The sequence below is a fragment of the Cucurbita pepo genome, chromosome LG07 (genome assembly GCF_002806865.2).
Source record: "Cucurbita pepo subsp. pepo cultivar mu-cu-16 chromosome LG07, ASM280686v2, whole genome shotgun sequence".
Taxonomy (NCBI): Eukaryota; Viridiplantae; Streptophyta; class Magnoliopsida; order Cucurbitales; family Cucurbitaceae; genus Cucurbita; species Cucurbita pepo.
In genome coordinates, this window is record NC_036644.1 from 7,431,970 (window position 1) to 7,459,160 (window position 27,191).

The window sequence follows — 27,191 nt, forward strand, 5'->3', positions numbered from 1 at the left end:
TGCAGAATCAGAAATAGAACGTCTGATGAACTACTAAAATGAAATATCTGAAAGTTGAAGAACTAGAAATAGAACGTTTATGAACTACTAAAATGAAATATTTGAAAGTTGAAGGACCGTAATAGAACATGCACATAGTCGAGATGGGAAAAGTTGAGAGTTGTTGTTTTTGGGTTCCAAAAGTGGTGGGACCGAGCGCTAAAAGAGAATGTGAATTTTAGATAAACAATTTGTGTAGGTCTTCTTCTATTCTTGTCTTCACATGTCGGCACGGCATTGTTTTCACTCTTTTTTTCTTTCTCTCTTGAAATTGAAATGTCGGGATTGTGGGACCTGTAATGCTCCATACTTAAAGATTTGGAATCTAGGTTCGGCAACTGATGGTTCTGACATTTCTTTATAATATGACACATATTCCAATGCCAATGTGTTTTATGAGCTCATAAATATTAGTTTGCCCGAAAAAACCGTTTTTGAGTTTACAACGAAGAATTGTAAATTATGATAGTATTTCAAGGAAGGTTCATGTATACCTCTTCTAAAAGACCATTCTTTAAAGTATGCAATAAAACACTACAATTAATTGCAAAAGTAGATAGGAAAGAGATAGAAAAGATAACACCGTAACTTTATAGTGGTTTGGTCAAACTCGACGTACTATATTCCTCAAACGTCTGTTAAAAATTTGGATAAAAAGTTTATCAGCTTTTTTTCACGAATTAGAGCTCGGCCACTTCATTACTCTTGATCTAGGCTTGTTGGTTTTCTAAGATGGTAAACTAAGAGTTGTCGATCTACTTGAAGAATCGACCAAAGTCTTGTACGTGTCTCAAGATAACTTCAATGTATCGAAGTCTTGAAAGCAATTTCAGTCCTCAAAATCTTTTGATCTTCAAAGTTTTCAAATGTTTTCCAAAATTTTCATAACATCTTTAATTTTCACCAAAAGCTCAGTTTTCTAAATGGAAAAAATAGTTCTTCTATTCATAGCTACATAGGCTCGAGCGTAGTTAACTTTAAGCCTCGGCCTCAATTATCATCTAATATAGTTCGTTATCTAATCCAATTTAAACAATCTAGTCTATACGATAAACTGTCGTAATAGTCATATTTTATCTTTAAATTTTGTTAATTTGTAACCGGTTTCAGATTTAATAATAATTTGTCATTTGTCAAAATTTCTTACTCAATAGCTTCCTTACACAAATGTAACCAATAAACGGTAGATATCACTTAAATAATTTAAATGATTTTTAAACTTCAACGTTTAAGGGTCTAAATAACCTTTAAACATTTATTCTTTATTCTGTGTATTTTAATGATAATCTAGAGAACCCGTGCATCTCTCCCGTAGAAGGTAGATTCAAACCTACAACATATCAAAAGTATATCAACGAAAAATCACTAAAGTAATGTTGAAATTCGATAATTTAATTTAATCTAATCTTTATTCAATCTATTTTCTTTTTATTTCCCTAAAAACCAAAATAAAAAGTTATAAAAATAATAAATAACATAGACCAACCATTCCTCAATTGCAAGATGGTACCAAACACCTTGAAAATAAGCCCTTCATTTTGTTCTGTATAACAAAGTAAATAGAAATTAAAAGGGTTATTAATAAAAATAATTCATTCTCGAGTATAGTATTATTCAACATCGATACCGAAAAAAGAAATTTCTAAAATAATCAAGATTTTAATAATGCTTGCCCGATCGATGTATTAGTCATCATTAAAAGCTAGACATTTTTCTATTTTGGATATTTACGTTCCTCTCTAAGTTGTAAAAGATATGGTAAGATGCGCGAGGATGACTATTTGTCTTAAAAATCCGTGATGATTATTAACCCGTGAAGGCAATAATAAGAATCTCTTTTTTAATGCTAAGACGAAACATAAATCATGGATCAACCAAGTCTGATTCTCTCGAGAAGAATAAGAATCTCTTCCTCGATGGATCGACTAAGCCTAATTTCTTCGAGAACAATGAGAATCTCTTTCTCGATGTTAAGACGAAACATAGATCATGGATCAACTAAGCCTAATTCACGTCTCTTTTTCGATGCTGAGACGAAACATAAATCATGGATCAACGAAACTTAATTCTCTCGAGAACAATAAGAATCTCTTCCTCGATGGATCAACTAAGCTTAATTCTCTCGAAAACAATAAGAATCTCTTTCTCGATCCTAAGACAAAATGTAGATTATGGATCAACTAAGCCTAATTCTCTCAGAGAACTTGCTTAAGAATAAGGAGGAATCTCACGTAAGTATCGATAACTACTATAACAGTTGATAAGAGAGACCCCGGAGGTGATAATGATTACTTTTTAAACCATCAATCAAATGAGTATTTAACAAAACCTAATTGAGGCGTACTAGTAAATCGTTAGTTAGTTAATTCGAGTATAGTTTAATGGATAAATTAGCCCGAGAAGGAATGTACCCGCTTTGAAGAATGGAGCAGTTCTGGTGGGATTTTGTAGAGATCTTCATCGACAGGTTTGGGCGGTTTAGTAGCATTAGATTTCGGCGGACGACGTGGGATCGACACGTCGTTCTGCTTGAATTTTCGCGCTCCTCCCGTTTCCGTCACGTCGAACACTCTACCTTGTTGTTGCTTCTTTAATGGCATTTGGTGTTCCTTTAATCCCACTTGCGGGTAACGCTTTTCCGTCACCCGTGCCTGCAAATCCCGCCACGTGTACCCTTCGTTATTCAAAATCACAATCACTTCATTCATTTTGCGTTTTCATTCCCTTCACCAACCAAATCTTGTGATTTCAATTCAATAGCCCTAATTGATCTTAATACTCCTTGTCTCTGTTTGGTTACCTAGAAAATACCGCTACATTGTCCCGGAAAATGAAAAATACTTCTCGAATTCTATATCAAATTCATTCCTCCTATTTCACTATTCTATTCAATCGAAAATCAGTATTAAAAACACACAGAAACATATAGAGAAGAGCGATTTTAATCAATCAGAAATTTCGATTAATGAACAGATAGTGATAAAGCGATTTCACTATTCTCTTCAATCGAAAATCAATCAATCACAAATTTCGATTAATGGAGAGATTGAGTGATTTCGCTATTCTATTCAATCCAAAATCAGTACTAAAAACACAAAGAAACATAGAAGGGAGAACAAGTTTATCAATCACAAATTTCGATTAATGAAGTGATAGAGATTAGAGCGATTTCACTATTCTATTCAATCGAAAATCAGTACTAAAAGCACAAAGAAACACAGAGAGCAGAGCGATTTTAACCCACCAGAAATTTCGATTAATGAAGAGATAGAGATAGAGATAGAGATAGAGATGGAGACCTTGCGTGCGGCGGCTGAGGGCGGAGGATTTTTGCGATCGACGGAGTACAAATCGGAAGAAGGAAGGCAGGGACCGGTCTCGCCGGAAGAGGAACTGTAGTGAATCAAACCAGCCTGACGAGCAGTTTCGAAATACTGAGTAATCGGCAAATCCCTGGCCTTATCCCAGTCGCCAAACGCCGGGATTTGGTGGTGCGGAAAGTGGATATGGCCACTGTTTCTGCCAAAATAATCCTTCAAAAACAAAACAAACGCAACTAAAATCAACAAACAGAGATCGGCAGAGAAAAACGAAGAAATGGCGGAAAGTACTTACAGAGGATTCCATACGAAGTACACTAAAAAGCAGCCACCAAACTGAAGAAGAAGAACAACAACAACAACAAGAAGAAGAAAACAACGGATTCTTGACTTTCGGAGCTTCTGATTACACAACAATGGAGGCAGAGAAAAAGGAAGCCGATGAACAAATCAGAGCGAAACAGAAAGCAAAAATGTTCAGAGAAGCTTTTTGGAGGGTTACTGTTTTCACACACCACTCCCCAACCATCACCCTCCTATAAATCCTTCCCCTACAAACATTTTCATTTAATATTTAATTAAAAATAATTCACCAAATTAATAAAAAAAAATATATTAAAAAATTTAGAGAATATTATTGAAAATTTTGAAATTTTAAATAAGTACTATTTTATTAATTTAATAAAAAAAATATTATTATATTCCATCTCATTAAATGAAATTATTTGATTTGTGTTTTTTACTTATATAGTTATAATTATAATTAATTAAAATACCATTATTTATTTACTATTTTAATTTTTATATTTGGAAAAAAATTTAATGCCCTTTAAATTAAGAAAGAAAAAAAAATCTTAATTGGAAAAATATATTATTTTGATATAAATATACTTACAAAAATGTACGAGATAATATTATCTATTATATTTTAGATCATATTTTTGTAAAAGACCAAACCCGAAGTTAGAAAAAACAAAAATTATGAGTAAATGTGGCAATAAAAATGATTAAAAGTATTATGTATAAAAAAACAAAAAATGTTATCTGGATTTACGTTTTTATAAATAGATATAATTTTAGTTTATTTAAATATTGATCTGGCCTAAAATCATGAATTTTTAATAAATAAATAAAATACCAAATCCATCGACTCATCTACATTTTGATATAGTAACAAATCATCTACTATTTGATCTGGATGTCGGTATCGATACAAATTTAACTTTCATTATGATTCTCGCGAATATGGTCAAAAATCACAAACAAAATACTAATTCAGCTTCAATCCTCTTCTAAACCTAGTTTCGGTTTACAAAAATGTCACGTTTTATGTAAAGAATAAAAAAGACGAGACGAGAGACGAAGAATTCTAAAAAAATGAACGTAACGGTCCGACATAAACATAATTAATCATAATCACGTCGAACCTCCCGGTTCGAATTCTCATTGATTGATTACGATTTTAGGATCGTAAACATGCTCTCCCTCGTGTGTGTGTGCGCGCGTTTCACTTATTAATCTTATTTTATTTATCATTTTTTTCGTCACATAGTTATGATAATATCAATAATATCTTCAAGAAATATCGATAAATAGAGATGTCCACGGGACGTGATGGGAAACCTTCCTTATCCCCGCCCTCACCTAAATCAAAATATGATATAATCTACCACATAATTTCTAAAAATTTAAATTTTTTTATATTTATTTACTTTAATATATATATATATATAATAAATTAGTTTTCTGTGCGATATACATATACATGTTATATAGAAAGAGAGAGAGTCGTGAATATAATTTCTGTCCCCGAACCCATTTAGCAAATAAAGCAAAACGTCTTCCCGCTCCCGCTCCTATTCTTAGTCCCATCTGGGATGAGTCTCGGCAAATTAAACGAACATCTCTGATCCATAATTTAAATATATATATATATATATATATATATATATATATATATATATATATTAAATGTATTAATTCATACTCCCAACTTTAGTGAGACCTGCATCAAATTATACTATATTGTAACTTTTTATGGACATTTTTGTAATAATAATTTGTATTAAAGTGTTTAAGATTCTAGAGCTACCAAAGATCTTAGCCAATTATGATCATTAATGTAACTCTCTTCCTACCCTAATCCACACACGAATTAAAGTCAAGTTATTGCTCGACATATATATTATTTATTATACAGTAAATACAGACCGTTGATTGGTAGATTAATATATTTAACCGTTACTAGGCTTGACGTAGTGTATTCCGCTCGTATGCTTAGTCAATTTATGTATGAACCAAGAAAACCACGTTGGGAGACAGTTTTTCGAGTTCTGAGATACATCTAAGGTACGCTTGGTTAAGGACTTCTACTACCATCTGAAAACAACTTAAGATTACAAGCGAAATTTCACGTTCGGTTGAGTTGAAATTTTTTTTTGAACCAACTCGAAATTTCAGGGTGGTGACTCGAGCAACCCGAATAAAGTTCACAATTCAACTCAATGTCACCTCTATTTTCAGCTTGGATTGGATTGGCTTATCGGGTTGTTTTTTAAATTATTTAAAAAATCTTACTTATCTACGGTATATATTACATTAATAACTAAGATATGATAAAAACTCAAATAACAAACATTCATCCTCGAGGCTCTGGCCCTGGTTCAAGAAGAAAGTTTTAGAAAACGAGGGCAGAGAGATTTCGAAAGAGAGTTTTGAAAGCAAGATTTGAGAATGTAAGCAAAAAGGCAACAACAACGACTTACTGCATATAACTATCGGGTAGGAAGAAGTTGACAACTAGTCATATTCCGTATAATACATTTTGGGGTATTTTAGCCCTTGCAAGTGTAGACACGATTTTGGTGAACGGTCATACACCCTCATACTGACCCAATATAGAATGGTAAAGACTTATATAGGATGAAAACATGTAAAAGGGGTTTGGAACGGGCATGCAACCATGGACAACACGTCCTGAATAAGCAAGACCGGGATAACTGTCATGCGGCCATTGACAACACGCCTTGGACATGTATGACTGTAACATCCTCCCCCACTCAATTGGTTGACGTCTCTGTCAACCAACCCGAACAATCAAGACTAGGACATCTGTCATATGGCCATAAGCAACATGCTTTGGACAAACGTGATCGTGACATCCTTCTCCACTCAATTGGTTGACGTCTCTGTCAACCGACTTGTCACAATGCATCACTAACTCAGTTAGAAACGTCAAATATTCTTAATCTTCATAATATTCTCAAAAGTAAGGTAGGGTAGAGTTAAATTGTAACCCAATTGTCGGGTTGGTCTAACAAAATATCAGCCCGCAAACCAATTCGAATTTTTTTGTTTTCAAAAAATTCAACCCAACCCATATCGAAAAAAATCGAACCCAATCTAATTTTTATGATTTGGATTAGGTAGTCCGAGGTGGTCGGATCCTCAAGTCATATAAACACCGCTATTTCCAATTTTGCCCTACAAAAAAGAGGACAAGAATTTAGTGTGTGGACAAAAGAAGGGTACCCTTACACATCAAACACTTGAGGGAAATAAAATTATATAGAATAATATATATTTTTAAAAATTAAAAAAAGGCATTAATTGATTTACCTTTCTGGTAGAGACAGTTGACGACCCATCAAATCCAAAACAAAAGGTTTTTATTTCCACAATAATAATAATAATAATAATAATAATAATAATAATGAAATAAGGGTGGGGGTGCCCCAGAATTCAAGGGCTGCCCTACCATGCAATTTGGAGTTATTTTATTCTTTGGAAATGTAGGGTATACGGAGGTCTGACCTGCCCCCTCTGCCCTATAACTGTGACTCTTGTACCATTCATCTAAGGAGTAAGTAAATATATGTTTTTCAAATTTGGTAGTTTTATTTTTTGCTCGGGCACCCGAGCGAGTGATAGAGATGTATGAATAAATCGAGACTACATTTGAATGAGAGCGATTTTGAGATGTACGTTCGTTTTCAGTGGATCAATCATGTTTTGCTTGAAACAATTCTGTGATGTCCCACGTTGGTTGGGGAGGAGAACAAACCACCGTTTAGAAGGGTGTGGAAGTTTTCTCGTAACAGACTTGTTTTAAAGCCTTGAGGGAAAGCCCAAAGAGAACAATATCTGCTAGCGGTGGATCTGGGTCATTTTTTAAGAAACATGTGAGTGAGGATAAAGTATGCTGAAAGAACTCGTGTTGGTTTATGGGATAATCTTACATCTTGGAAGCGAAGAGTAAGTAATGTGATCATATTGTCGTGGTTTGATAAACAAATGTCGCATGTTCTTGTCGTTGGTTGAAAAAAAATTGTTTTGAAAAACTTTGGAGTATTAAAAATACGGAGTAATCTTTCGAATGGGTTCAGACATGCATGCACAAACTACAAGTGTGACATCGAGTAAATGAGGGGTACATGAATGAACCGAAGATCATATCGGAGTGAGAGCGATTCTGAGATTAAGATGACTAAGAAAGACTTAACAAAACTGAAAGTTACTATTTAACCCAACTAGGTGATTTAATCACGTTTAATCTTGGAGCAATTTTATATTGAGTAACTTTCTCGGTATTTTCATATCATGCATGTGATTGAGAACACGCGCAAGAAGAGGTGATAGTCTTCACTCTTAAAATTTACAAAACAAGTCAGGTTTTTTATCGAGATAGAATATCCAAACCACATCCATATATTATAGATTTATCAAATCACTTTTTGAATGTGATATTCTTACATAGGGGTGTACATTCAATCCGACAACTCGGACCAACCCAACCCGAATTATAAGGGTTGGGTTGGGTTGGATTAGCATTTCGGGTAAGGTTGGGTTCATTTTTTCTGAACCCGAACTGAATCGGTTCAGTTTCGGGTTTGTGAGATAAAAGTTGACCTAAGCCAAATAAAAATATATAAAATGTATAAGAATCCTTTTGTATTAATCTGTTTGTCAGAGTGGTACTTTGTCCTGTCCAAAGAGACTCGTGAAATGGACAATATCTACTGAGTGGGCTTGAGCCATCATAAATTACGACGGTTGGTGGGCTAAGTCATTGAGCTAAGCTTTTGGTGGTGGGCCAAATCAATTGGGTTGGGCTTGGGTTTCTATTATTTTATTTTTTATTTTATTTTATTTTTTTCAAATGGTTTATAAATAAGGTGGGAGAATTATGAGATAAATAATAATTAATTAAAATAAATGTATTTTATCTTAAAATGAATGAGATAAAATAATTATATTTGATTTATAAGTACTAATTTTAATTATGAGTAGAAATTTATATAATTATATTAAATTTCTTTATTTGAATATAAATATTAGAAGAGAGAAAAAAAAAACAAAAAAAAACAAAAAAGGTGACATCAGCATCAACAATGACGTAAGCTCTGTATGGTCAATGGTCAAAGGTCAAAATTTGACTTTTTTATTTTTTTATTTATGTTTTTTAGCTTTTGGAGTGTTGGGTATATTTGAGAAGTTTGATGAAATTGGAGACTTTTTGGAAGAACCCGAGCGCATTCTAAGTGACACCTCAAAACTTTGGATTTAGTTATGCTGTATGCGTGAAAGTATGATATAAGAAGAATGTCATAGAAATATGAGCATGAAATGAGTTGGTTTGATATATGTAAGAGCACGTTAAACGTTATGATGCACGCTTATAAAGGAATAAAATGATGATCTATGATTTGGCTGAAATCGAGAGCGTTTACTGTGATACAAAGCATGTTATAAGAAACCTATTTTAAATGTTTGAGCATAGAATGAGTTGGGATGACACATGTTGAGTATTTATCATGCATGTTTACTAAACACGTACGCATTGTCCTATGAATTGAAATTCATGAATTCATGTTTAGATTACTATGCTATGTCTCTATTTCATATGTTTGTAATGTATGTGGTTATACAAGGACGACTAGAGGTTCATCAAGTAACCTCTAATCGTGAAAATGACTCGATTGTCAGGGGTCTGTATAACCATGGAGCTGTCTTATGATATTTTATGACTTATGATTGTACTTGGACTACCGTGAAGTTTGCCCGTTAGCTTCCTGGAGCTTGTCATGAGTGGTAGGGGTCCACTACGGTACTTTATGAGTTGGTTATGATTATTGTTCATGCATATGAGTTATGCGGTTATATGGGAATGATAGGGGTTTGCCAACTAACCCCTAATCGCAAGCCTGACTCAATTGTCAGGGGTCCGGATAACCATAGAACTGACATATGATGTTTTATGATGTATATAGTTTGTGTCCTGGGGGATTACTACAAAATTTGCCAGTTAGCTTTCTTTTGGTGAACTTGCCACAAGCGGCATGAGTCCACAGTTGCACCTTAGAGTTGGTTCAGCCTTAGCATACATGAATCATATGAGATTAATATCGAGGTCGTGTCTCGAGGACTTCGAGATATGATGATGAGAGAGGGTAGTAGAAATGATTAACCATGAAACCTAGTTAACTTAAGAATATTCTAAGGGCTCAAGAGCCGAGAAAATAGAATGAGCAAACCTAGTGTGTAATCTAAGAAATAAATCCTCCAAATGAGTACAAGACCCCGAACAAATTAACTAAGATTAATAAAACTTGATAATGAACTATGAATTACCAGCAAGCCGCTTAATAAGTATATTTTATATACTCAATCATGCTGCTTCAACTCTATTTTCAAGTAGAGCTTGATGTAGTGGTTGAAGTCGGAGACACACGTGAGTCTAGATTTTCTTTTGTACTCATCTTTTAAATCCGGTATTCATTTATTTTAAATAGTTTGATGTCCGCATATATTTAAATATTTTAAACTTGGACACATTTTTACTTATTTCTATGTCAGTGAGTAATGGTGGGGGTTTGAGTCGCTCGAAAATTGGGTCATTACAAACTAACATGGATTACCCATTCTTTTTTCTTTTACAATGCCCGATGATCATCGATGAATCGCGCTTCTAATGGCCCGTCCTCCAAGTCTCCCATCGATGATCATGGATCAACCCTCCAAATTGAATAGCTCAAGCTCGGATGTCTAAGCGCCCATGGTAGCTCCTCTAATCGAGCCCTTTGTTTTCCCTTTCTTCCTTTTTCCTCAAGATATAAAGTGTCTCTGTGCTTTTCCGCTATCACTAGGAACTTTCCTTTTCTCCTTGCAACCGAAGTCAGTCAACTTCCCAGTAGGTGAAACTTGGATTCTTTTTCTTTTTTTTATTCTTCCTCTCCTCTCAATTTTTGCTATAAATTTGTTGCTCTGCCTTGTGGGTTTTATGATTAACTGAAGATCGAGGCAAATTTCAAGTGTATGTGCCTTATTTTTCCAAGTGTTCTTCTTTTTTCTTTGTTGGGTTTTTCTTATATTTGCTTTTGTGTTGTTAGAACTGATTGTTTGAGCTAATTTGATCGATAATCCATTGTGTAGAAATGTTGAATTCTGTTCGTATATGTGAATATCTCTGTTTAAGAAGCTTCATTCGTTGTATTAAGCTACCATTAGTAGGGAAAATGTTTAGATATCATTTCAATACGAGTGATTCAGCTTGGAAATAGAAAGAGTCTTGGTATTGCCTACTCATGTTACCATTATCCGCACTGGAGATCGATCATGGCAGCTTTGGCCTGCCTACGGGCTAGGAAATCCGTGAATCTTTCATTTGGTCACTGGCGTGTCATTTCCGGCCCTTTTCTGGTTACTTTAATTGGGGTGTTATAATTTTCTAAAGATATGTTGTTTTGATTCTGCATTTAACTACTACTTGATTCAGAAGTTTCTCATTGTGAAACCATTTTGATCTGTTTTTGGATTAACTCTTTCTTTGACTATCAGATACTCTGTTTGTGCATTGAGATCTTGCTTTATGGCCTATTTACCTCCACATAAACGTCATTCCAATGATATGGAAAAGCCATCTCCCACAGCGGAGTTGCTTGCTCCTCTATTCAATAGAAAATTGGATTTGAGGGCATCTGGACGTAAAGTGGACAGGAGTGGAAGGATAATCTATGCTGATCAGGCTAGACATAAATGGTTTATCATTGGTGATTCTGATGATGATAACCTGTTTCCCTCTTGTGTCCGTCTCGAACCGATTGCTCTGCGGGCTAATGAGCATAGAATGGGTGAAAAACATCTAGCTTTGGTGTACTCTAATGTGTCTCAAGGTAATTGAACTATGTCTTGAAGCTTCTCTTTGCTTACTCTATGCAATTTGCTCTTTATTTTGATGAAGGATGTTGGTCTTGATTATAGGGAACAAAGAAGAGGAAGAAGAAGTCGTAATCGAACCGTGGGCGTCTATTGTAGTAAAGCTACTACCTGACTTACTTTCATCGATCGAACATATTAAGAATGAAATGAACCAAGACGAGGAAGTGAAGCCGACATTGGTTGCTAGGATTGGAAAAGTTATCTTTCATGGGTGAGCAAAACTTCCCATAAGATATTTGTTTACTTTAGCATGTTACGGTTTGAAATCACAACTCTCTACAATGGTATGATATGATATTGTCCACCTTAAGCATAAGCTCTCACGGTTTTGCTTTGGGGTTCCCCGAAGGCCTTACACTAATGGAGATGTATTCCTTACTTATAAACCCATGATCGTTCCTTATATTAGCCAGTGTGGGACTCCCTCCCAGTAATCCTCAACAATCTTCCCCTCGAACAAAGTACACCATAGAGTCTCCCCTGAGACCTATGTATCCCTCGAACAACCTCCCCTTAATCAAGGCTCGACTCCTTTCTCTAGAGTCTTCGAACACATTACACCATTTGTTCGACACTTGAGTCACTTTTGACTAAACTTTTGAGGCTCACAATTTCCTTGGTCGACATTTGAGGATTTTATTGACATGCCTAAGTTAAGGGCACGACTCTGATACCATGTTTTCGGATCATGAATGATATTGGGGATGTCCCACATTACTTATATATACATATGTTGACATTGGTGAGGATATACATATGTTGACATTGGTGGGGAAGACGTAGAAAATCATTTAGCATCCTTTTCTAGTAATACAAAGTTCTACCAAATTTCTATCCTGTCACCAACCGTTACTTGATAAAATCTTATGTTTAGAAATTACTTGATAAAATCTTATGTTTAGAAATTTATGGTCATGATTAGAAAGTCATTTGGAGGACATGGCCAGTGCGATTCGAGACGTGTTGTTTTTGTTTAGGATGTTAATTATTTTTGTTATGCAGGACCTCTGAATTTGACAGTAATAAGCTGCCTACTCGAGCAGTGATGGGACAGCTGAAGAGGTCGTTTCGTACAAATGTTTCTGAAACTTACATCGAAAACATTAGAGATAAAGTAATTCCATTGATTGGAGTTAAGTTTGAAGAGGAGAAAGACACATATCACATAAAGGTACTAGTTATGCCTTGCTGATGAGACGAACTGGTATGCTACTTGGTTTTGATTTCGTCTCCATTTGATGTCTCAATTTCTTTTTAGTTATCCGATGCAGAGCATCCACACGTGACGTTAACGTGCAAATGTACTGCTTTGCCTGAGTTGAATAAACTCGAACTTTATAAGGTAAACCTTTGTTTCTTTTCTTGGCTGATAAATTGTATGGACTATTGATATTGATATTATGCCTGATGGTATTGTTTCTATGAATAACACTAATGCTGCTAGCTCTCCCATATATTTTACTACTCTAAGGTGCAATTTCACAGTTTCTGTGCATATTTTTCGTTTATTTTTAGGTTGAACTCAACCCCGTTCGACATATGGTTGCGGATATTTCGTGCTTGAAACAAAATGTGGATATGAGGGTAATGACATTCTCCAAGAAGACCGTAGGAAAGCTGACTGTAAGCCCTCTAACTCAAAACATTCAAAAGAGATACATAAAACTTCATATTGGTTTATTGTTCTTTTACTGTTGATGAGTTCTTTTCAAGATTCTTCATAATTTCAGTGACGTTTTTGTTCCTTTAAAACTCTTTAGTTTCTGTAATTGGTATGTGTGAGATCCCACGTTGGTCGGAGAGGGGAACGAAACATTTCTTATAAGGGTGTGGAAACCTGTCCCTAGTTGATGCGTTTTAGAACTGTGAGGTTGATAGCGATATGTAACGGGCTATAGTGGACAATATCTGTTAGTGGTGGGCTTGGGCTATTACAAATGGTATCAGAGTCAGACATCGAGCGGTGTGCCAGCGAGGATGTTGGGCCCGTTAGGGGGTGGATTGTGAGATCCTACATCGGTTGGAGAGGGGAACGAAACATTATTTATAAGGGTGTGGATACCTTTCCCTAGTAGACACGTTTTAAAACCGTGAGGTTGACGGTGATATGTAATCTCACGATTACAAGGGTGTGGAAACTTTTCCCTTGTAGACGCGTTTTAAAACTGTGAGGCTGATGGTGATATGTAACGGGCAAAAGTGGATAATATTTTTTAGTGGTGGGCTTGGACTATTACAAATGGTATCAGAGTCAGACACCGGGCGGTGTGCCAGCGAGGATGCTGGGCCCTCAATGGGGTTGGATTGTGAGATCCCACATCGATTGGAGAGGGGAACGAAGCATTCCTTAATAAGGACGTGGAAACCTCTCCTTAGTAGACGTGTTTTAAAACCATGAGGTTGACGGCGTTACATAAAGGGTCAAAACGGACAATATTTGAAGTTACGGTCCTATTTAACGGAGAATTTGGTATAATTTTATTTGATGTTTTTATTTACCAAGGTTTAGGAGTTGAGAGTGAAATACATCTCTATTTTTGTATTCTAGGATGATGAGATGGAAGGCATATTGGATCTTATAAATTCTGCCATTTTAGACAAAGATGTGAAGGGTGGCTTAAGATGGCCTCTGGGAAAAGCATCCTCTGGGGATAGATTCAAAGTGGTTGGAGCTTGGCACACTGTTTCCCAGTCTTATGTCAATCCATTTGTGCGAATCAAGCTAAGAAATGCCGATCGATACGATTTCAAGACATTGGTTGGTGAAGTGTCAAACGAGGTTACTTTTAAGATGAAACGACTTACGTCCGAACTACTGGTATGCGCAACCTCCTTACTTAAAAGCTTTTTGACTCTACGACATGATTATGGTCTTTGCTCTAAGAACGTTGCATGTTTTTAGTCGTTTGATCATCGAACTTGAGTTACCCATTTTGCATTTTTGAATTACATGTGCATTGTAGCTACCTTTTGAACCAAGAACGTTGCATGTTTTCGGTCAGTAAATCATCGAACTCATGTTACCCATTTTGCATTTTTAGGTTGCATGTGCATAGCTTACCTTTTGAACTAAGAAGAACGTTTCATGTTTTCGGTTGATAAATCATCAAACTCGTGTTACTGATTTTGTATTTTTGAGTTACATGTGCATTATAGTTGCCTTTTGAACTTAGAACATTACATGTTTACGGTCGATAAATCATCAAACTCGTGTTACTCATTTTGTATTTTTGAGTGTCCATGTGCATTATAGCTACCTTTTGAACTAGAACGTTTCATGTTTTCAGTCGATAAATCATCAAACTTGTGTTACTCATTTTGTATTTTTGAGTTACATGTGCATTATAGCTACCTTTTGAACTAGAACGTTTCATGTTTTCAGTCGATAAATCATCAAACTCAGTTACCCATTTTGCATTTTTGAGTTACATGTGCATAGCTTGCCTTTTGAACTAAGAACGTTACATGTTTTTGGTCGATAAATCATCGAACTCGTGTGTTACTTGTTTTGTATTGTTGAGTTACATGTGCATTATAGCTACCTTTTGAACTAAGAACGTTACATGTTTTCGCTCGATAAATCATCAAATTCATGCTACTCATTTTGCATTTTTGAGTTACATGTGCATTATAGCTTCCTTTTAAACTAAGAACATTACATTTTTTCAGTCGATAAATCATCAAACTCGTGTTACCCATTTTGATTTTTGATTTACATGTGCATTCTAGCTACCTTTTGAACTAAGAACGTTACATGTTTTCGGTCGATAAATCATCAAACTCGTGTTACCCGTTTTGCATTTTTGAATTACACGTGCATTATAGTTACCTTTTGAACACCATTTCCTTCGAGCTTTCTATATTTCTACAATGATATGATATCATTCAACTTTAGATCGTTTTAGCTGACAAGGATATTCATTCATCGTGTTTAATCAACGTGGGACTACGTTACTGTTTTGATTATTTCGTTCGAACTTTCCGTTTCTTTGTAGAGAGAAAAGGCTGAGGTTGATGTGATCTCTGATATGCTTAATGAGAATCTGAAGCTGTTTTGGAACCACTTTGTATGCTCTGCAACCTGTTCATCCCCTTTTTGATTCCATATGATGAACTTCAACATGAAGGCCAGGCTTTCAAAGCTAGCGTGTGGATACTGCTGCTGTCTGGTTTTGCCCAGTTTGAATGGTTAATGCTGTATTTTTCTGTCTTTTTGAAGCTTAAGACTTTATGTATAGAAATGTTTGCTTTTCAGAAATTATATCAAATAATATAGTTTGATGCTTTACGAGCTTTGTATTCGGGACGAAAATTGCGTCGTGTTGTAACAGCTCAAGCTCACTGCTATCAGATATTATCCTTTTTTAACGTTTCATTCCCATCTTTTCTTCAAGGTTTTTAAAACGCATCTCCTAAGAAGAGGTTTCCACACTTTTATAAAAAATGTTTCGCTCTCCTCACAATCCACCCTCGTTTGAGATCCAGCGTTCTCGTTGACACTCGTTCATTTCTCTAATCGTTGTAGGACTTCCAATCCATCCCACTTAAGGACCCAGCGTCCTTGTAGGCACACTGCCTCGTGTCAACCCTTTTCGGGGTTCAGCCTTCTTGATGACACATCTCCCGGTGTCTGGGTTTGATTCCATTTGTAACCGTCGTGACAAATATTGTCTTTTTTTAGTTTTTTCTCAAGGTTTTTAAAACGCGTTTCGGAAGAGAGTTCCACACTCTTATAAAGAATGTTTCCTCCGTGAAATATTAATTACAAGCAGAAGTTCATGACTCACTCTTAACCTTATTTCTTGAACATGATTCTCCCATATATTAACCACATACGGTTCAATATTACACGAGTAACCTTGAATTCACAATAAAATAAATTAATTACGAGACTTTAGGATATAACTCTCAACCGATCTCTTTTTATACGTTCATTAATTGACATTCATATAAAACAAAAATAAAAAATTTGTGTACAAGAAGACGTTACCAAATATATTAGTGTTTTAGCTTCAGACCGTTTATATATATATATATATATAAACATTTTTCGTAACAATCTAAACCGACCCTAAATTTGAAAATTATTCATAAACATCGATATTCGCAAAATGTTTGGTCTCTAAAATTATTCATGTGTCACACACAATTCCATTGCATAAATAACACAAAAATAGAGTTAAACAAGAAACAAGAACATTGCAATACATGTGTTGCATTATAAATTAAAAAACTAACTAAAATTATTGTTTTGAAGTCCTTCAAGTTTGCAACGAGCAGAATATAGAATCCGAATTCGGCATCTGATGACCCCGACATTTATATATTACTGTTGGTTTTTACCATATTAATCTCCTGATTCTCGATTGTTGGGGCATTTTGGTAATTTCCTTCGTATTTTTTGTCACCTTCCTCGAGATTCCCTTCTTTTCCTCCAAAGCTATTTACCTTTTTGTCCCTATATATCATGTAGATTATCATTTGGATCATTCCTAGAAGAAACCCCACAATGTTTGGCAGCTGAGAAAATGATTAGAAAAATGAAATTACCACATTACCAATAATAAGGGTAAAAATGTAATTACATGTAATAAAAACCGTAACGTGTAAATGAATTATTATAGTTAATGTCGATGAATCCGATTAGGAGGTATGATTATAGTTCATCAATATCTAGATTAATATTCGTTCACAAATATGAAGGAAGAAAATTTAAATTGTTGACATTACAGAAACAGTAACGTGTCAAATTTTTAACAAAATTTTCAATAATACTAAATTAAAATTTTCCAATAATACCCTTCAACTTTCGATAAAATTAAAAGTATACCCTTACTATCCGTATTTTGTTTCAACGCTTGAATTTTAAGATATCCATTAATACCGTTTTAATTTTTATTTTTAAGAAATTCAAAAATATCCTTATAATTTAAAAAATTCCATTAATACCCTTCAACTTTTCGTAAAATTTATAAATAAATACCCTTATAATTAATGCCACGTTTTAAAAAAATACTCATGAATTATTAAAAATAACATTAACATCTTTAATCTATATAAAACGTTACCACTGTTGGATGAAAGTCCTACTCGGTTAACTTAAGGAATGATCATGGTTTTATAATCAAATAATACTATCTCCATTGGTACGAGACATTTTGGGGAAGCCCAAAGTAAAGCCGTGAGAGCTTATGCTCAAAGTGGACAATATCAGACCATTGTGGATAGTCGTGTTCATCTAACAATCACCATTAATATATGGACAGAAGACGGTCTACACCTCATATATCATCTATTTCGAAGGGTATTAATGTTACATTTTGAAAGTGCATGGTTATTTATGAAACGTGACACTAACGGTTATGTCTAAATACTAACATTAGAATATTTTGAAAGCTCTCGGGTATTTTTGAAACTCTTTTGAACGTATAAAGGTATTTTTAAAACGAAGTAATTAATACGGGATGACTTACCGCAATGAAGAGATCCTTCATAAAGAAGCCATAGAAGAACCACATGACGGCTGAAAGTGTAAGAAAAAACGACAAAGGAAATGACATAAACTCCACACTTTTGGTTGTTATCACCCTCTTCTGCAAATATTTATACTCAAAATTATCAATATTTATAAAATTTAATAATATAATTTATCCCCTAAATNAAAAAAAAAAAAAAAAAAAAAAAAAAAAAAAAAAAAAAAAAAAAAAAAATACCGTTACACTTTCAAAAATTATAATAATATCCTTACCGTTAGTTTTAGATGCAAACCATTGCTATCACGTTGTTTCAAAAATATTTTTAAACTTTTTTTTTAAAAAATTATGTTTTAAATATTCTCGTGTTTCAAAAATATCTTTAATTTTTATTTTTAAAAAGTTAAATATTTTTATCGTTTGTACCGTGGTACTAATAGCTCTGTACATTTTTTTTTTAAAAATTTTAAAAAAAATTAAAGGTGTTTTTGACGTTTTTAATTTTATTGAAAATATTAGTAAAACTTTTGAAGACCCGAGAATATTTTTGAAACACTTTTAAAAGTTAAAAAATATTTATGAAACATGTATTTTTTATTTTTATTTTTTACCATTTAAGAATATTTTAATTTTGTTTTGAAAATTTGAGATAAAAGTAGAAATTTAGCAAAAATAAATAAATAAATAAATAAATAAAGGTTTAATTTCTAAAAAATTTGTATAAAATACAGTCAAAATTATAATTAATTAATTAATATAAAGTTAATCAATAATTTTAACATATTTGAATATATAAATAAATTTGAAATTCCAATAAAAATTTTAAATAAAAAAAAATAGAAAAAAAAAATAGTGAGAGATGGAGAACCATTATGCTCAAAGGAGAAGCAAAAACTGAAAGATTGAAAGCTGCACAAATCAATCCAACAGCATTTGTTCTCTTCATCCCATGAAGAAATAACATTGTTCCACCCAATATTACTCCACAAAACCCTAAGTCGAAAACCACGAACAACTTCATCGTCAATATCTGCAACCACGAAATGAGAACGTTAAATTTCGATCTCGCTTCATATCAATTTGATTCTTATACCGAGTTTTGAAAACGAGAAAAGGTAGCTTTCTCGGGATTATAGGTGTGTTCAAAAAAATCTGATAGCCTGAAAAACTCGATCAACCTAACCTAATTCGTACGGTTTGAGTTGGGTTATGAAATTATTCGGGTTGAGTTAAGTTCAAATAAATAGAAACCTCGTAAATTGTGTTAGTTCACGAGTTTTCTTAAAATTAGATTGAGCTGAATCAACCGACGAGAGTTTATGTTAATTTAAAAAATATATATTTTTTTATTATTTATTCTCCAAAAACTTTTACAAATATTAACATATTTTAACCGTCCTATCTTAAATAAATGACCCGAGCAACTTGAACTAACCCAAACCAAACTTTTTTTTATTGGGTTAGATTTTTCAACCAAAACGTTTGAGTTGAATCTAAAAAATGTCTCAACGTGACCCAACCAAACCCAAATTTTTTTAGTTGGGTTGGGATGGGTTAGGATCATGATTTAATAAAAGTTGTTTAGGTTAAAAAATTTACAAACCCGAACAATTAGGTTGAGTCTAAAAAATGTACCAACATGACCCAATTCAACCTCAAACACCCGAACAAAATTCTATGCTTTCTTAAACCTATTATAGAAACAGAATAGAAATCAAACACAATCTTCAAAAATCAAACGAGACTTTAGACGTTCTATCTTTGGATTAACAATCCGTTCAACTATTAAAATTTTACTTTATTTTTAACTCAACAACACTTGAGGTGAAGATTCAAATCATAAGTAGTTTAAATATGTTCATATCGATAGTAGTGTTATTTCTTCGTAATCGAATATTTTTTCAATAAAGAGATAGAGAAAGGGACCTTTTCTCTCTTAGGAGCATAAAAGAGGTAGAGAGCTATATAGACAAGCTCAATGAAACATCCAAAAGAGTTGATGCTAATTAGCAAAATGGCATTGGTCTTAAGGGCACCATAATAAAGAAGCAACATTGCACTCATCAATGCCACCAAATAAGGTATAGATTGGAACCCTTCCGCCGTTTTCTTCTTGTAAATCGTCCAAAACGTTGGCCTAAAATACACACCACACAACAACATGTTACGACAACGATATCAGTAATAGACGTTTAGAATTCAGAAGCCTTACATCGGAGCTAGAAACACCATAAACGATATTAAATTACCTGAAAAACAAAACAAAATCAATCAATTTAAAAAACCCATCATTTTGATTCAAAAAGAAAACGAAAAACGATAATCGAATAGTACCCAAGAGACCGAAGATGAAATGGAGCTGATGAACGCTTAAGTAGCTCATTGTTATTAGATATCAAATCCAAGCCAAGATGGTGAGGTTTTATAAGCAAAGAGGTTTAGTTAGGTGTAAGAAGTAGAGATTGTTTGGCTGAAATTACATGTAAAAGGGTAGGAATTTTGATCTCTTTGCTTGTGACTAAGTTACCTAACTTTACTTTGTAATTGAAGTTACTGAGTTTATTGAAATTGTTCTTCTTCCATTTTCATATGGTGCTTTCATTTTTAAGATACATTTGGTTTTAGTTTGGTTGTTCAAGCACATGTATACTTTAATATCATATTTATGTTTATATCAACGTTTCATTTTTACTCGACGTTGAGATTATTAGATATGTGTCTTATGATGTCTATCGACGAAGTTGGTTTATGATCTTGTTTGCGTTGTTTTAGTGTTTTAGCTTCGTTTTTATTATGTTATAATTGAAATTCGACCTCGATTATAAACTGGTCATGATGAAGCTCAAACGACTCCGTCCATGAGAGGAACAATAGGAAAACCCAAAATTGGCTCATATGATTTGGACATGGACAACTCAACTCGGGGAGACGTTTCTTCCTTGTAGGGTATTTGGAGCGCGGTTGAGGGTATAGGAGGTCGTTTGGAGGAGCGTGGACATCGAGGAGGCGTGCTTTAAGATGTTGGAATGAGAATTTTGACGCTTACCAGAATTCTCGCGGGTCTATCGGTCGACTTTTATAACAAGAAGTTCAAAGTACGAAAATGCCCTAATCTAACTACAGGGTTACAACTTAAACAAAAATGTAACTGTCCAAGCCCACTACTAGCGGATACGGTGCTCTTTGGACTTTCCCTTCAAAGGGTTCCCCTCAAGGTTTTAAAACGTGTTTGGTAGGGAGAGGTTTCCACGTTCTTGTAAGTAATGATTCGTTCTCTTCTCCAACCAATGTGAGATCTCACAATATTTAAGAAAACATTCGTTATTCTTTTTCATTTTCTTTTTTAGTTAAATATATAGGACGGAGAATTGAGTTATGCTCTGATTGACATCTAAGGAATAGTCGAAATGGTGTGAAAACGTGCGCATTAGATTATAACTTAATTTTATTTGATTGAAGAGTTGTCTAAAGGCAAAACATATCCCTTAAATTCATGCATTGTTATTGATTATCATATTGATCTCCTTTGTTGCTCTTTGATTGTTGAATGTTGAGAGAGTTTGGTGATTTGCTTCATATTTGTTGCCTCCTTCCTCAAGCTTCTCTTCTTTGCCTTCAAGAACATTTCTCTTTCTATCTCTATAGATCATGTACATTATCATTTGGATCATTCCTAGTACAAACCCCACAATGTTTGGCAGCTGAAAGTGATAGCAAAACAAGTTACCATCAACATATGACAAAGCTTAATACTTTTCTTTATATTTGCTATTATTGTTTAAGAAAAAAATTACCGCTCCATGTCTAAGGTTTAGAATAGATTATTGAATCAGGAGTTGACACCTGATGGTCTCGACGTTTTTGGCTTTTTCCTTTTGGGCTTCCCCTCAAGGTTGTCAAATGCATTTATTAGGGAGAAGTTTTCATACCCTTACAAGGAATGCTTTGTTCCCCTCCAACCGAGGTGAGATCTCATAATCCACCCCTTGGGGGCCCAAACTCACCGGGATCTCACAATCCACCCCATTGGAGGCCCAAACTCACCGCTAACATTTATTGTCTTTTTTGGGGATTTCCCTTTTGGGCTTCCCCTGAGGTCTTAAAACGCATTTATTAGGAGAGGTTTTCACACCCTTATTAGAAATGCTTCGTTCCTTCTCCAACCGATATGGGATCTCACAATCCACCTCCTTGGGGCCACTGTCTTTGCTCGCACACCACCTAGTGCATCTCACAATCCACCCCCCTTGAGGGCTTAGTGTCCTCACTGGCACACCACCCGGTGCATGACTCTGATACCATTTGTAAAAGCCCAAACCCACTGCAGATATTACCCTCTTTGGACTTTTCCTTCTAGGCTTCCCCTCGAGGTTTTAAAACGTGTCTATTAGGGAGAGGTTTCCACACCCTTATAAGGAATGCCCTCTCCAACCGATGTGGCATCTCACAATCCCCCCTTTCGGGGGCCCAGCATCCTCGCAGGCACACCGCTAACAGATATTGTCCTCTTTAAACTTTCTCTTATGGGCTTCCCTTCAAGATTTTAAAACGGGTTTATTAGGGAGAGGTTTCCACACCCTCATAAGAAATGTTTCGTTCCTCTCTCTAACCGATGCACGATCTCACAAGACCATTCTTATTCGAATATAATTTCAGTTCATTCATATATCTCTTCTATTACAACCTCTAATAATTATGAGCCTAAAACTCATAATCCTAAAAAGTAACACCTTCATGAATACAAAAAGGAAAGTTTTAAGCTTACTTCCACACCCTTTACTTTATTGGTCCATCCTCAAAACTATGTCAATATTCAAATGTTCATTTATGTTGTTCTTTAAATTGAGTATCATAAACATAGAAAAAGATATGTATGGTCTAAAACATAGGCATACGTGGAATCCACATAAAGTATTTATGAAATTCAATATGAAAAGTAAATGGTAATTAAAGATTGAAAAGTAATTTATTGGTGAAATTTATATGGATAAAAATAGAGAATGATAAAAGAAATAAGGTAAGGTTAGGTTTTGACTTACAGCAATGAAGGGATCTTTGATGAAGAAGCCATAGAAGAACCACATGGTGGCTGAAAGTGTGAGAAAAAATGATAGCGAAAATGGCATATACTCCACACTTTTTGTTGTTATCACCTTCTTCTGAAAATTTTCAAAATTATCAAAATTCATGATAAAGAAATAAAGAAATAAACAAAAACGAGGTACTTTCTGTAACGACGAATGCCCAGGTTTCGGAATTCAGGTTTAGAACCTAATGATTCTAACATTGCGACAGGTCTGTTTTGTTGTCCTAGGGTTTGGAATCCAGATTCAGCATCTAATGATCCTAACATTCCGACATGTCTGTTTTGTCGTAGGTTTTGGAATCAAGATTCAGCACCTAATGATCCTAACATTTCGACAGGGCTGTTTTGTCCTAGGTTTTGGAATCCAGATTCAGCACCTAATGACCCTAACATTCCCACAAGCCTGTTTTGTCCTCGGCTTCGGAATCCAGATTCAACACCTAATAGTCCTCACATTCCCACAGGTCTGTTTTGTCCAAGGTTTCAGAATCCAGATTTAGCACCTAATGGTCCTAACATTCTCACATGTCTGTTTTGTCTAGGTTTCGGATCCCAGATTTAGCACCTAATGGCCCTAAGATTCCCACGGGTCTGTTTTGTCCTTACTCGTATGCTTGATTCAAAATCCAGATTCAGCACCTGATGACTTTAATATTCCCCCTAAACCAATACAGGTCTCGTTTTGTCCTCACTCACATGCTTTTTATGAAAATTTCCGAGAGGCCACCCAACATAGAATTACTTCAAACAAAACACGCTAAATTTTGAAGTTTCTACGATTGAGCTACCAAAAGTAAGGTGCACATTTCTGATATAGGTAATAACTTTCCGTTCTTTTAAGTCTTTTCTTAGTTATCTTATCCTCACGGTTGCTCTCATTCAGATATGGTATCGATTTATTCATGTATCCCTCATTTATAGACGAGAATTTCCTTCCAACAAACAAAAATTTCTAAGGGAAAATTGAAATAAACATAGAGAGAGAGAGATGGAGGACCATGATGCTCAAAGGAGAAGCAAAAACAGCAAGATTGAAAGCTGCACAAATCCATCCAACAGCATCTGTGCGCTTATTACCATGAAATATAAGCATTGTTCCTCCTACCATTACTCCATAAGAACCCAAGTTGAACATTACTAACATCTTCAATGTAAATATCTGCAAAATAAACATTAAAACTGTCTTATTTTTTTTACCAATTTGATCATAAATCAACTGATGTAGGCATATATCTTCGAACGAGAGGTCAAAAATTTGAACGTCTCACCCCACGACTAACCTTTTGTCTCTTAGGAGCATAAAAGAGGTAGAGAGCTATATAGAAAAGTTCAATGACACATCCAAAAGAGTTGATGCTGATTAACAAAATGGCATTGGTCTTAAGAACAGCATAATAAAGAAGCAACATTGCACTCATCAATGCCACTACATAAGGTATAGAATGGAATCCTTCAGAAGTTTTCTTCTTGTAGATTGTCCAAAATGTTGGCCTAAAATACATATCACACAACAACATGTTACGACAACGATATCAGTAATAGACATTTAGAATTCAGAAGCCTTACATCGGAGCTAGAAACACCATGAACGATATTATATTACCTGAAATGTAGAACGAACGAAATCAATCAATTTAAAAAACCCATCATTTTGATTGGAAAATAGAAAACGATAATCGAATAGTACCCAATAAACCGAAGATGAATTGGAGCTGATGAGCACTTAAGTGGGTCATTGTAGCTATGAATGGAAGAAAGTTAAGAAAATATGATTAAAAGCAAGCCAAGATGGTGAGGTTTTATAAGCAAAGAGTTGTAGTTAGGCATTTCATATAAAGATAGAAAGAAGATTGTATGGCTGAAATTACAAGGTAAAAGGTTTGGAATTTAAATCATTTAGATGTGGCTCAACTCAACTCAAGTTTGTGAGTTCTTAGAAAGTCTTGTATTAATTAAATGAAATCCCCTCTTCATTCTTTGCCCAACTTAATCTTAACCTTGTTCTTCTTCTATTTTTCTTTGGTGCTTTCTTTTTTTAAGATAGATTGGGTTTTAGTTTGGTTGTTCTAGCATTGAAGATAGCATTTAATGTAGGGTTAGTGCATATGAAATTGATATGAGTTACGTACGAACGTGGGGTGTACTCAACGTGTAAGATCCCATATTGGTTGGGGTGGAGAATGAAACACCCTTTATAATGGTGTGGAAACCTCTCCCTAGTAGACTCGTTTTAAAAACCTTGAAAATAAGTCCGAAAGGGAAAACCCAAAGAGGATAATATCTGCCAGCGGTGGGTCTAGGCTATTACAAATGGTATCAGAGACAGACATCAGGCGATGTACTAGCGAGGAGGTTGTTTTCCGAAGGGGGGTAGACACGAGGCGGTGTGTTGGTAAGGACGCCGGGCCCCGAAGGGAGGTGGTAGACATGAGATGGTATGTCAGTAAGGACGTTGGGCCACGAAGGGGGTAGATTTGGTGGGGGTCCCACATCGATTGAAGAAAGGAACAACGAGGTTTTTGGACCTTGAAGGGTACTGATTGTAAGATCCCACATCGGTTGGCTCTTTATAAGGATGTGTAAACCTCTCCCTAGTAGAACCCAAAGAGGACAAGGTGGGCATGGGCCGTTACACAACGAGTCTCAAGTGGTACAAAATTGGTATGAATTTGGTGGATTCTATGCATATGAAAATGATAAACTATATCCCGAGCATATAAAAGGAACTCTAGATCCCAATGTCATAGTTTTAGGTCTCACTAGAAATTAATGTCATGTTTCATGTTGTATGCGTTCGTATTTTCTCGACCCTAAAAATGAGGTGACGTGTTGAGTATTTTATAATGCTAAACCTTTTCTACATTTTCAGGGACCTCTAATGTGTGATACTACCGTGTTAACCAACTAAACCACCCCAAACAAGTTGACAAAGTGAGAATCTAAAATAACACTTTGAACTCGATTCAGCACTCATATGTCGAGAAGGCAAGAATGTTGTAAGAAAAAAAAAAAATTTTTTTTAAATATCTAAGCCTGGGTTTGAATCAAATACCACTAATGTCGCTTTGAACTGCATCTACATTCCCCAACACTTCTTAAAGTGAGAATGTTGTAAGAAAAAAAATAAAAATAAAAATTATAAAATGTGCACCGGTAATTTTACAAAATGTCTAAACCTAAGTTTGAACTGAGGACCTTTAGTATTGTGAGACTAGTGTAATAACCAACTACACCACCCAGACAAAGTGAAAATTTAAAATAACGCTTTGTACTCGAATCAGCACTCATAACGGAAGTAAGAATGTTGTAAGGAAAAAAATTATATAAATTAAAATATCTTAGCCAGAGGACCTCTAGTGTGTAAGACTAGAGTGATAACCAACTACACCACCCATAGCCCGAGGACCTCTAGTGTGTAAGACTAGAGTGATAACCAACTACACCACCCATAGCCCGAGGACCTCTAGTGTGTAAGACTAGAGTGATAACCAACTACACCACCCATAGCCCGAGGACCTCTAGTGTGTAAGACTAGAGTGATAACCAACTACACCACCCATAGCCCGAGGACCTCTAGTGTGTAAGACTAGAGTGATAACCAACTACACCACCCATAGCCCGAGGACCTCTAGTGTGTAAGACTAGAGTGATAACCAACTACACCACCCAGACAGAGTGAGAATACTCGCTTTGAACTCGAATCAGCATTCATAGTTACAAAATGTCTGAGCCCGGGTTCGAACTGGGGACCTCTAGTGTGTGAAACTAGCGTGATAACCAACTACACCACCCAGAACAAAGTGAGAATCCTCGCTTTGAACTCGAACCAGCATACATAGTTACAAAATGTTTGAGCCCGGGTTCAAACCGGGGACCTCTAATGTGTGGAACTCGAATCAACATTCATAGTTACAAAATGTCTGGGCCCAGTTCGAACCGAGGAACTCTAGTGTGTGAGACTAGCGTGATAACCAACTACACCACCCAGACAAAGTGAGAATCCTCCGGTCATTGCTTTGAACTCGAATCAGCATTCATAGTTACAAAATGTCTGAG

The 27,191-nt window shown here is 35.1% G+C and overlaps 4 protein-coding genes and 3 non-coding genes across 11 annotated transcripts in view; 1 reads left to right on the top strand and 6 right to left on the bottom strand.

Annotated features, from left to right (window-relative positions):
- Positions 1 to 1,197: 1,197 nt before the first annotated feature.
- On the bottom strand, positions 1,198 to 3,886 carry LOC111798907. Its single transcript, XM_023682255.1, has 5 exons — positions 3,655 to 3,886; positions 3,339 to 3,572; positions 2,451 to 2,690; positions 1,526 to 1,582; positions 1,198 to 1,369 (listed from the first exon to the last, which is right to left on the bottom strand). Exons 1-4 carry the CDS (start codon positions 3,664 to 3,666, stop codon positions 1,532 to 1,534), a joined length of 537 nt encoding a protein of 178 aa, XP_023538023.1. The 5' UTR covers positions 3,667 to 3,886; the 3' UTR covers positions 1,198 to 1,369; positions 1,526 to 1,531.
- Positions 3,887 to 10,274: 6,388 nt separating this feature from the next.
- LOC111798921 lies at positions 10,275 to 15,882 on the top strand. 5 transcript variants are annotated; one of them, XM_023682271.1, is made up of 9 exons: positions 10,275 to 10,416; positions 10,505 to 10,552; positions 11,196 to 11,530; positions 11,619 to 11,787; positions 12,579 to 12,747; positions 12,835 to 12,918; positions 13,092 to 13,199; positions 14,125 to 14,394; positions 15,572 to 15,882. In XM_023682271.1, the coding sequence occupies exons 1-9, from the start codon at positions 10,400 to 10,402 to the stop codon at positions 15,674 to 15,676; spliced, it is 1,305 nt and encodes a 434-aa protein (XP_023538039.1). In that variant the 5' UTR covers positions 10,275 to 10,399; the 3' UTR covers positions 15,677 to 15,882. The 5 variants fall into 5 exon arrangements, with proteins under 5 accessions (XP_023538039.1, XP_023538040.1, XP_023538041.1 ...); XM_023682272.1 differs by having other exon boundaries at positions 10,505 to 10,548; XM_023682273.1 differs by having other exon boundaries at positions 10,275 to 10,548.
- A 960-nt stretch (positions 15,883 to 16,842) lies between these two features.
- LOC111799183 (bidirectional sugar transporter NEC1-like) lies at positions 16,843 to 20,432 on the bottom strand. The gene is made up of 6 exons (XM_023682608.1): positions 20,384 to 20,432; positions 20,262 to 20,298; positions 19,976 to 20,186; positions 18,918 to 19,079; positions 18,050 to 18,169; positions 16,843 to 17,096 (listed from the first exon to the last, which is right to left on the bottom strand). Exons 1-6 carry the CDS (start codon positions 20,430 to 20,432, stop codon positions 16,896 to 16,898), a joined length of 780 nt encoding a protein of 259 aa, XP_023538376.1. The 3' UTR covers positions 16,843 to 16,895.
- A 1,056-nt stretch (positions 20,433 to 21,488) lies between these two features.
- On the bottom strand, positions 21,489 to 24,899 carry LOC111798057 (bidirectional sugar transporter NEC1-like). The gene is made up of 6 exons (XM_023681010.1): positions 24,823 to 24,899; positions 24,702 to 24,738; positions 24,416 to 24,626; positions 24,133 to 24,294; positions 23,089 to 23,208; positions 21,489 to 21,750 (listed from the first exon to the last, which is right to left on the bottom strand). The coding sequence occupies exons 1-6, from the start codon at positions 24,869 to 24,871 to the stop codon at positions 21,541 to 21,543; spliced, it is 789 nt and encodes a 262-aa protein (XP_023536778.1). The 5' UTR covers positions 24,872 to 24,899; the 3' UTR covers positions 21,489 to 21,540.
- A 1,958-nt stretch (positions 24,900 to 26,857) lies between these two features.
- Positions 26,858 to 26,931, bottom strand: TRNAV-CAC. Its single transcript has one exon. It is a non-coding gene; the product is annotated as a tRNA-Val (tRNA).
- Positions 26,932 to 27,052: 121 nt separating this feature from the next.
- Positions 27,053 to 27,125, bottom strand: TRNAV-CAC. The gene has a single exon. It is a non-coding gene; the product is annotated as a tRNA-Val (tRNA).
- Positions 27,126 to 27,183: 58 nt separating this feature from the next.
- Positions 27,184 to 27,191, bottom strand: part of TRNAV-CAC — a 74-nt gene continuing 66 nt past the window's right edge. The window contains exon 1 of the tRNA in view: positions 27,184 to 27,191. This exon is cut by the window's right edge and continues 66 nt beyond it. This is a non-coding gene — a tRNA (tRNA-Val).